Source organism: Cygnus olor, chromosome 1 (assembly GCF_009769625.2).
Source record: "Cygnus olor isolate bCygOlo1 chromosome 1, bCygOlo1.pri.v2, whole genome shotgun sequence".
NCBI classification, from domain to species: Eukaryota; Metazoa; Chordata; class Aves; order Anseriformes; family Anatidae; genus Cygnus; species Cygnus olor.
This window is the reverse complement of record NC_049169.1, coordinates 100,569,830-100,580,876: the sequence shown is the minus strand read 5'-3', so window position 1 is coordinate 100,580,876 and position 11,047 is coordinate 100,569,830. Positions and strand designations below refer to the sequence as shown.

Here is an 11,047-nt window from a genome sequence, read left to right as displayed (position 1 = left end):
TGGCCGGCCGTTAGCGCCTGGGTGGCCGCCATGTTGGCGCTGGTGAGGGCGGCGGGGCGGGCCCTGGCGGGCCGGGCCCTGCCCGGGGCTTCGCGGGGCATCAGCGGCGAGGGGCGGCCGGGGCCTGCCCGGCCCGGGTGCGGGCCCTCCCTACCCCTCTCCTCCCCTCTGGCCGGGCTCTCGCGGACCTTCCGCGTGAGGGAGCCGCCGAAGCCGCAGCAGGTGGATCGGTGGACGGAGAAGCGGGCCTTGTTCGGGGTCTACGACAACGTGGGCATCCTGGGTAAGTGCCCCCAGGCCAGCGAGGGGGACCGGACCCCCCTGGAGACCCCTCCGGGGCTCGGGGCCGGCCGCTTTGGGGTCCCACCTCCCCCGGGGTGCCACCTCACCCCGCGTCCTCCTTCTCTTTACAGGCGGCTTCCAGATGCACCCGAAGGACCTCATCGTGGGGCCCAAGTGGCTGCGGGGCTGGCGGGGGAACGAGCTGCAGAGGTGCCTGCGCAAGAAGAAGATGGTGGGGGATCGGATGTTTGTGAGCGACTACCACAAGCTCAACAAGAGGATCCGCTTCTTGTACCGGCGCTTCAATCGCACCGGCAAGCACCGCTAGGAGGGACCGGGGGTTTGGCTTGCGGAGCGTGCTATTGCGGCGTCACGGTCTGAATAAACACAGCGTTCCTACAGTTGGTTTCCCAGTGCTTCCTGCAACCTTCACTGTGTATTTCTGGCCCAGTCCCAAGATCGTACTGCTGCATCAGGCCAGAGCTCTTTGCAGGTTCAGCCCCTGACAACCATCTCTGGCACGCTTCTTGCAGTTCCAGCCTGCATCTTTTAACTTTTACTTGAGAGTCCTCCACTTTTGGCCAGGCTTCTAGCTTCCTTTCAGTCTTTATGAGGCCCAGGTTCTCACACCCAGCAAATTCGGTATGCTCCACCTTAGATTTTTCCTCATAGCCAAATTATCAAGTTAGCAGTAAGCGTGCCTCCCAATACTTCTTCATGCTTACTGCTTGCCCCCTGTCCTCCACTTAACCATGATTAATGCTAAGTCTGAATGATCCAATTGTTAGTTGAAATACATCAAAACACGTTTTTAGAACAGGACTTTTTGTTGTTTCACGCTGATGACAGGCCCATACTAATGACACTGAGCAAGTAGCTTTTCATTTAAGCAATTTAGGCACTTAACTGGTTTAAAAAAACTCCCAGCTTCTAATTTTCCGTGACTGTTACTGGTTTCTTAAGAAGCTGTAGAGAATCAAAGCTGGGATCCCTCAAGTCCAGCATCCTGTTTCTCATGAAGACTACTGTTACACGTTGCATAACAAAAAATCAGCATAAAATCTGGAAGATGAGCATGCCTCTGCCTGAGTTGTATCTTGGCTGTTAGGTAATTGGGAAGATATCTGCTGATGATGTATCCTGTTACAGAGTGACATTGCTCTGTCTTTAAAAGCATTTGGTTGGAAGCAGCAGGGAATGAAAAGAGGTTTGGGTCTGTGCCTTAGGAAGGCGAAGCCTAATTCTCTGTTCAAGCAACTGCAAAGTTCTCGTTCTCAGGAGCAGGGTAGTAGACCTGTGGGATTGTTACCAAAGGTGTTGAAAATTCAGAAAATTTGTGGATTCAAGTGAAGACAGAGCAAGCACCTGGAAGGTGCTTCTGGGGGTTATTGCATGTGTAAAGCACAGGTGTAACAAATCTTTGTCTAAAAGTGTCAGAAACTGGAGGAGTATCAGAGGAAATTATCTGGTTCCCTTTGTCAGCTCTTAGTCCCCACGTACCAGCCCTGTTTGCGCTGGGTCTTGAGAGGAATGCATACCAAGTGAAGCAAACCAGTAATTCAGCAAGCTCCACCTTCTGTTCACAAGGATTATTGGAACAGTCCTCAAATGACAGTGGGAGTGGGAAGGCTGTCAAGCTACAGAAGCTTTTCCCCCAATTTGTCCCTTCGCAATTTGTTGGAAGGCACAGTTTAAAACCCCTCAGTTCTGCCAAGGCTAGAGCTGGGCTGTTCACTCACACTCAGTAGTCCAATCTGCAAATCAACTGGCAGTAGTCACAGCCCTGTTTTAAGTCCCCATATTCCTTGTAGCCACGGTCTTTTGGATCCTAGGTTGTAATGTACTGTTTTGTGTATCTACTAATATTCCAGGTTTGTCATTAAAAGCTTTAAATTATGGCCTGCATTACCTTATGAAAGTGTAGTTCAACATAGCTCTGAACCAGTTGCTTGCTACCCTACTCACCACACAAAATGCTGCGAGGAGACTTCTTGTTCCAGTTTGTTCTTGCTTCCCTTTCTGTCCTGAATGGAAGAGGCCTCCCTTCTGATCCAGTAGGTCTCAGAATCTAAACCCTAATACTAACACTAAGCCTAATGCTAACCCAAATGCTTACACTAACCCAAACCCTAACACTAAGCCCTAACTGTAAGGCTAACCCAAACCCTAACATTAACCCTAATGCCAATGCTAACCCTAAACTTAAACCTTAACCCTCATGATAACCCTAACCCTAATATTAATACTAACCCTAAAACCTTAAACTAACCCTAATATTAAGCATAAGCCCTAACCCTAAACCATAATGCTAACCGTAACCCTAACCCTAACACTAAATCCTAAACAAAACCTAACACTAATTCTAAACATAACCCTAACCAAAATCTAACTCTAACCCTGACCCTAACCATAAACCAGATGTTAACCCTAATGCTAACCTTAAACCTAACACTAACCCCTAATCCTAACACTAATGCTAACCTTAAACCTAACACTAATCCCTAATCCTAACACTAATGCTAACCCTAAACCTAACCCTAATGCTAAGCCTCACCCTTACACTAAGCCCTAAGCCTAACCCTAATCCTAACAATAACCCTAACATTAACCCTAAACCATAGCCCTAAGCCTAACCCTCAACCTAATCCTTAAAGATAATCCTAACCCTAAACCTAACCCTAACTCTAAAATGAATGCTAACCCTAAGCCTAACCCTACACCTAATCCTAACCCTAACTGTAACGGTAAACCTAACACTAACAATAATGCTAAACCTAACCCTAACCCTAAACCTAACCCTAATCCTACCCGTTAAACCCTAGCCCTAACTGAAATGTAACTGTAACACTAAACCTGAACATAATGCATACCCCAACCCTAAATCTAAACCTAAAAATAAACCCTAACCCTAACCAAAACCTAGCACTAACCCTAACATTAATGCTAACCGTAAATCCTAACCCTAAACCTAAACTTAATGCTACAGCTAAACCTTACTGTAACGCTAAGCCTAAGCCTAACCCTTACACTAAACCCTAACCCTAACCCTAAACCAAATACTAGCCCTAATGCTAACCCTAACTGTAACCATAACCATAATCTAACTCTAACCCTAAGACTACCCCTAACCCTAAACCTAACCCAAAACTTAATGCTAACCCTAATGGTAACCCTAACGTTAAACCTAACCCCAACCCTAAACCAGATACTAACCCTAATGCTAACGCTAACCGTAACCGTAACCATAACCATAACTCTAACCCTAATTCTAAACTTACCATTAATGCAAACCCTATTCCTAAACCCTAACCCTCACCCTAATGTTAACCCTAACCCTAAACCTAACCCAAAACTTAATGCTAACCCTAATGGTAACCCTGACGCTAACCCTAACTCAAATGCAAAACCAGATACTAACCCTAGTGCTAACACTAACACTAACAGTAACCATAACCATAACTCTAACCCAAATCTAACCCTACCACTAATGCAAACCCTATTCTTAAACCTAAACATAACCCTAACCCCAAACACTAACCCTCACACTAATGCTAACCCTAACCCTAAACCTAACCCAAAACTTAATGCTAACCCTAACTCTAGCCCTAATGGTAACCCTAATGCTAACCCTAACCCCAACACTAACCCCAACCCTAACCCCAACCCTAAACCAAATACTAACAATAATACAAACCCTAACCGTAACCGTAACCATAACTCTAACCCTAATTCTAACCCTAACCCTAATGCAAACCCTATTCCTAACCCTAATCCTAAAACTAACCCTAACCCTAAACCCAAAGCCTAACCCTCACCGTAACCCTAACCCTAATACTAACCCTATTCCTAACCCAAATGCTAACCCTAACCTCAAACCTAAACCTAAGCCTAAACCCAACCTTAATCCTAACGCTACCCTAACCATAAAACTAATCCTAATGCTAACTAACCCTAACCCTAGCACTAAACCTAACACTAACCATATCCCTAACCCTAATTCCAACCCTAAACCTAACCCTAATCCCAAACCTAACCCTAACCCTAACTCTGATTCTAACACAAAATCTTAACCCTAACCTTAATGCTAACCCTAACCTTAACCCTAACCCTGATCCTAACCCTAAACCTAACCCAAAACTTAATGCTAACCCTGACGCTAACCCTAACCCCAACCCTAAACCAAATACTAACCCTAATGCTAACACTAACCCTTACCGTAACCATAACCATAACCCTAATTCTAACCCTAACCCTAACCCTAATGCAAACTCTGATCCTAACCCTAACCCTAACCCTAATGCTAAACACAACCCTAACCCTAACGCAAACCCTAAACCCCAACCCCAGCCGGGCTCCGGCCCCGCTCCGACACCCCCGTGCGGTCCGTGCCGGCGAGCGCTGATTGGCTGCGGCGGAGGGACGGGGCTGTTATAAAAGCGGCCGCGCGGCCGTTGCCGCCCCAGCGTGCCGGCGGGCGCTGTGCGGTGCGGAGGTCCCTAACCGTGCCCTGCCCGGGGGTCCCGCCGCGCTCCGGCCCGCCCATGTGAGTGCCCGCGGCAGGGCAGGGGACGGGACGCCCCCAGGGTGCTGGGGGGGAGCGGGCAGCCGAGCACGGAGCCGGTGGCGGCGACCCGAGCCGGCCGGGTGGCGCATTGCAGCAGCCGGGGGCACCACGGTAGCTGGGGTGGGGTCTCCCCTTCGCATGCCAGGGCTCTGACCGCGTTTTGTCTCTGTCTTCCTCCCACAAGGTCTGACCCAACTCAGCAGCCGGCCCCCGCTGCGGGTCCCCCCGCTGCGGGTCCCCCCGGGTCGCCCCCTAACCTGAGCAGCAACCGCCGGCTGCAGCAGACCCAGGCGCAGATGGAGGAGGTTAGTAGCGCTGCCTGCTCCCCGCAGGCTGCAGCGGGGGTGTTGCTGACCAGCGTGCACAATTCTGGGAGGGGTGCATGCTTTGGGGGTGTGTGTGGATGCTGGAAACGCACAAATAACGCGAGTATTGGGACCAGCCTGTAAAGAGGCTGGAGGAAGAGATGGATTAGTTTTACAATTAAAATTTACACTTAAAAGCTGCCTAATTCTAGATATGACATCTAAGGAGTAGTCCTGTTAGATTTCTGGTACCTCATCTTATGCATCTATTATGGAAATAAAGCTATACAGGTTCCAGAGCAACTCCTAATCCCTGCCAGCTGCTTCAAGAGAACAGCCTGTGAGCAGATTCGGTATGTAAAGCAAACCTTGCCTGATCTTACAGGGTTGGTGTCCGTAGCGTCTGCTGACACGCAGTAACTCCTTCATGCCTCAATGGGGCAGCAACATGTAGCGCTAAATTGTCTCTGCGGTTACCTGATATTGAGCATATGTTTACTGTGATGAGGGTGTGGTATAGGCTTGATGGGCTTGAGAACTTCTAAAAATGGATGAGAGTGGGTTGCTGAGGATGTAGCTTAATTGTACTGAAGCTTTAGCAGTGTCTAGGACTCTTTTCCCAATTTCCAAATAGTCAGTGACTTGAAATCTGTTTATCCTGATCTTTTTTTCCTCGTTTCAGGCTTTCACTTGTTAGTATCCTATGTTGATTATTGGCTGTGTTACTGCTCTTACATTTTTAACCCTCTTTACCATAACTACTGCTACTGTTCTTCCTTCTCCAGGTGGTTGACATAATGCGTGTAAATGTAGATAAGGTGCTAAAACGAGATGAGAAACTGTCAGAGCTTGATGACCGGGCAGATGCACTTCAGGCTGGTGCCTCAATATTTGAAAGTAGTGCAGCAAAACTCAAAAGGAAGTACTGGTGGAAGAACTGCAAGGTGAGTTTCCTGGTGCCATTATTTCCTTCATGAGAAGGAAATTAGGCTGGTGTTCTCTCTTTGAGAGAGTAGTTGGGGCTTAATAAATATATCAAATGCTTAGTTATTTCACTGTGGAAAGTCTTAGAGGCTTTTTCTGTCCTGCTTTCAGGCTTATGTTCTCTGGTTATCAGGGAAGCTGTGAACTTCTCATTTTGTTCTGAGTATCACTGTCTGATAAATTCTCTCTACAGATGATGATCATCATGGGAGTGATTTGTGCCATTATGGTGGTGGTGATTGTAAGTAAGTACTGAAAAACCCTGGATCAAAGGTGAAGAAGCCCCAGCTCCAGAATACTTTAAAATTTTCTTTTTGATTTATGATCTGTAAGGCCTTGGTTGCATAAGTGGTAACTTCCTTCCCTGGGGAAGGGAGGTGGTGGTGCTGGAACTCCCACACTTAGTGTGGAAATGGTATGATTTACATAGTAAGGAAAGAAAGTGGGGGTGGCTATTGTTGTAAAAATTGAGAATCTTACCTACTTGACCAAGTAAACCTGTAAGTATGAGGGACAGCGTCTTGAAGTGGGCGGGTTGGCAAGTAGCTTTCCTGGTGGGGGATTTGGATGTCTCTGGGGGACTGTTGGTGTAACTTGCCCTCTTGTTCTCTCCTGTTTTTTTTCCTACTGGTTTGTCTCCAGTCTACTTTCTTACTTGAATGTAGCCCCTTCAGTCTGCGACCTACTGTCCCCTTGCCTGTCTCTTCTTGTCTCTGAATCTTCCCTTCCACTTAGCTTCTTCATTGATTCCTTTATTGGTTCTGGTTTGTCTTCTATTTAAGATTCTGAAGTGCTCTACTGAGCATGGGTTAGACTCTTCAACAGCTGCTGCAGCTTTAGGGTTATCTTAGTGTAAAGGAATGGGAAGCAGGGGAGGAGTGGGTAGCTACTGCTCCTGCTCTTCTGCAGGGGAATTTCTGTGGCTTATTTTTGGGTGTAAACTTCTCAACTAGTGCCTGTGTAGACTAGCAAAATAAGAATGCCTTAATGCAGTGCCTTTGGGTGTGCAGGACTTCATGTGAGATTCTTGTGTTCTCCATAAAAAGTGACAGCGTGACTTCAGCTTTTCATTGAGTTTCTGAAATAATTGCTAACTTGTGCTGGTTAGTGACTGAACCGTCTGACTGAACTAGATGTAGTCATCCAGATTTCTTTAGCAATACAGAGATGAGCACTTAAGGAAGCAATTTATTCTGCCTATCTTTATTTTCAGGTGACTTGCTCTCTGAATGTGGCCATTTGAGTTATAATAAAGGATATGTATGATTACCTCAGTGAAGTGCAACAGACTGAACACAGTTAATTGAAAGGAGTTTTGTTGCTTTCTGAAGGGCATGTGTAGGCATAAAATCTGCCAGAAGGAACAAATGAACAACAGTAAGGAGTATGGTGTGGCGGGTGGGCGTGTATCAAATATTCCTTTCATCTATGCAGGCACAAGCCTGCTTTCCGGAAGATTTTGGGGTAGTAGCAGAACAGGAGTGGTAATGGGAGTTTTGCTTTCCAGTGTTACTGTGTTGAATGTCAAAGGAAATGTAGTACATAACAGATGGAAGTGATGAAGACCAGAGGTATTCCAAATAAGACTGAGTGAGCCACACAGCTTTCATTAAGAATACCTGTTCTGTTTCTTCTACCAGAAAGCCCTAAGTTTCAGCAGAAGGTAGGAAAATACTGTTATCTAGGGATTCAAAGGGAAATGCTGCTTTGGGTATGGGTATTGCATCAGATGTTAGTTTGGCAGCTTTGATCTCTAGAGATCTTGCCAGTCAAGCTGAAGTCTTCCTACTTGCTGTGGTTTTTTTTGAACTTAGATTTGGGGTTGTCTGTGCTGTAAATAAACTTGTAGTGTGGAGCGCTATGGCTTTCTGTAAGCAATCCCCATGTTCTTCAGACAGAATGAGAACTGAGTTACTTGAATGAGCTGCCCTGTACCTCAGTTTCTGCAGTCCTGTGAGGAGTGTACATCTGGTCTTTTTCTACAAGCTGTGTCGTAGCCCATAATCTAGACTGGAAAGAGGGCTTTAATTGAGGAAGTTCTGCCTTGGGTGTAGAATACACTGGTGGGATCTGCTGAGGCTTAAGGGGTTGTGAGGAAGAACACCTATGGAGTTCCCATATGGGAGTGCAGTACAAAAACTGGGAGGAGCAGATGCTTTTTGTTGCAGTGGGTATGCTGGGGAAGCCCCTTTCCCCCCTCACAGGATGTCTGAGAAGGGGTTAGATTTTGTACGCTCATTTCCATGTCCAAGCATTTCATTTGCACTGAGTTCATCTCCCTGCAATTCCATCCCTCCCTACCTTGGGTGAGGGCAGAGTTGAAGATCTGGAGTGATGCAGCCCTCGTCCCCTGAGCACCTTCCTAATTCCCAGTGGAACTGAGGTGTGATGGATGGTCAGAAGTGCATCTGCTGAAGAGGAGCCAGGGTCTGCTTGTACTACTTACTACTATCATTTAGGGGGTGGGCATACAAGCTTGACTCCCCCAGACCAGCAATTCTCTTGAACTCTTCTAAACAAGCTGTTGATGGCCTGTTCCTCTGGGGGCTGAGGTCCCCTTAGGCTGTATTCCATTTCTTTCTTTTGGATGTTGTATGTTGCTGCTTCTTCTGCTACCTTTCCCCTCCTTTGTGTCTGTGTGCATGGGGGAGGAAAAACATACCAAGGCCCTCTGAGTAAAAGCGAGGGACTCTGCTGTCCACAGCATTACAGCTAGTCACGCATGTGCAGTTTATTTCCTCTATAAACATAACTGTAATCTCCTCTGGCATGTTATAGTGATCAGCTCATGTACTTTAAACAGTCTAAGAAACATAATTCACCACAATATTGAGTTTGTCTGGTCTGTCAGTGGATGGGGAATGGTTGGGATTCCAAAATTCTTTTTGGAAGAACATTTTTTTTGTCGCTTCTATGCTATAACCACATCTGAAGTTGGTGAAGAAATATATACACACACACCTGAAGAAATGGGTGGTCTTCCATTGCAATGATGCTAGTCAAGCATATAGAATCACAGAATTGTCTGGGTTGAAAGAGACCTCCCAGATCATCTAGTCCAACCTCTGACCTAACACTAACAAGACCTCCACTAAACCATATCACTAAGCTCTACATCTAAACGTCTCTTAAAGATCTCCAGGGATGGTGACTCAACCACTTCCCTGGGCAGCCCATTCCAATGCCTAACAACCCTTTCAGTAAAGAAGTTCCTCCCAATATCCAACCTAAACCTCCCCTGGCGCAACTTTAGCCCATTCCCCCTTGTCCTGTCACCAGGCACGTGGGAGAATAGACCAACCCCCACCTCCCTGCAGCCTCCTTTAAGGTACCTATAGAGAGCAAAAAGGTTGCCCCTGAGCCTCCTCTTCTCCAGGCTGAACAAGCCCAGCTCCCTCAGCCGCTCCTTGTAAGACTTGTTCTCCAGACCCCTCACCAGCTTCGTCGCCCTTCTCTGGACTCTCTTGAGCACCTCCATGTCCTTCTTGTACTGAGGGGCCCAAAACTGAACACAGTACTTGAGGTGCGGCCTCACCAGAGCCGAGTACAGAGGGACAATCACTTCCCTAGACCTGCTGGCCACGCTGTTTCTTACACAAGCCAGGATGCTGTTGGCCTTCTTGGCCACCTGAGCACGCTGCTGGCTCATATTCAGCCGACTATCAACCAATACTCCCAGGTCCTTCTCTGCCAGGCAGCTTTCCAGCCACTCATCTCCCAGCCTGTAGCTCTGCTTGGGGTTGTTGCGCCCCAGGTGCAGGACCTGGCACTTGGCCTTGTTGAACTTCATACAGTTGACCTCAGCCCATCGGTCCAGCCTATCCAGATCCTCCTGCAGAGCCTTCCTACCCTCGAGCAGGTCGACACACGTACCTAACTTGGTGTCATCTGCAAACTTACTGAGGGTGCGCTCAATCCCCTCATCCAGATCATCGATAAAGATATTGAAGAGGACTGACCCCAGTACTGAGCCCTGCAGGACTCTACTAGTGACCAGCCTCCAACCAGATTTGACTCCATTCACCACAAATAGCACATACTTCCAATACCACTGGAACTGACTCAGTGGTAAGTCCATAACAATACATTCAGACTCGCTGCTCTGGGGTGAGAGGCTTTGCAAGCCAATATTACTTCCCGCCACAGTGCAATGTAAGGGGAGGTGGACCCCAGCTGGTAGTTCCAGCTCCTCAGGCTGTGCTGTCTTTGGGTTTCAATAAGATACCTTTGTGCCCTTCAGTCCAGAAAATAATTCTTCATGAGGGTTGGAGTGGTGCTGGGACATCTTCAGGATCCAAATGAAGAGCTCCAAAAGCATGATGCTATTCACAACATATCTTGGAGCATGGCTGGAATAAAGGTGCCTCCTTGTTTTGTTTCACACGTACATTTTAAACTTATTAAAAAGAAATGATAGCTCTGTCCAGTGTTGATTTGCTTTAAAATGAGGTACATGTGCCCTTCTCTGCCCTTGCTGTTACAAACTTTAAGTTGTAAACAATAATCCCTGTGGCTTGTGGTTTCCTTTTGATCAACATATTTTGATCACAATATTTGTCCAGGCTTAACTTCATCAGAACCATATCAGAACAATGTATGCTCAATGGTGAAATTAAAATAGTGCAGCTAGGCTAACTACTCCAAAAATGGAAGCCTTTCTGAGAAAGAATGGTGTCTGGACTGGCCAGTGAATTGAAGTAGCACGTACAATCTAAACATCAGTACAGATCAGGCCTGTACAACCTGTGTGAACTAGCTGTGCTACAACTCCTAGCAAGATGTGTTGCCTTCCAGTTCTGCATTGTTTTCGTTGAGGGTGGGAAGGACTCTTTTTCTTGCAATCTTGTAACGCTCACATTTCCAGTTGACTGACACAGTCTCAAAATCCCTAGCCAAACCTAGAGAGGTGCTC

General features: G+C 47.0%; 2 protein-coding genes across 3 annotated transcripts; both read left to right on the top strand.

The window, feature by feature from the left end:
• The first annotated feature begins 30 nt into the window (after window positions 1-30).
• On the top strand, window positions 31-610 carry MRPL51 (mitochondrial ribosomal protein L51). The gene is made up of 2 exons (XM_040563170.1): window positions 31-283; window positions 414-610. Exons 1-2 carry the CDS (start codon window positions 31-33, stop codon window positions 608-610), a joined length of 450 nt encoding a protein of 149 aa, XP_040419104.1.
• Window positions 611-4,580: 3,970 nt separating this feature from the next.
• Window positions 4,581-7,572, top strand: VAMP1 (vesicle associated membrane protein 1). 2 transcript variants are annotated; one of them, XM_040573100.1, is made up of 5 exons: window positions 4,581-4,825; window positions 5,031-5,151; window positions 5,937-6,095; window positions 6,329-6,380; window positions 7,349-7,572. In XM_040573100.1, coding segments are annotated over exons 1-5 (387 nt in total). In that variant the 5' UTR covers window positions 4,581-4,823; the 3' UTR covers window positions 7,402-7,572. The 2 variants fall into 2 exon arrangements, with proteins under 2 accessions (XP_040429034.1, XP_040429039.1); XM_040573105.1 differs by having other exon boundaries at window positions 4,585-4,825; window positions 6,778-7,401.
• The last annotated feature ends 3,475 nt before the right edge of the window (window positions 7,573-11,047 follow it).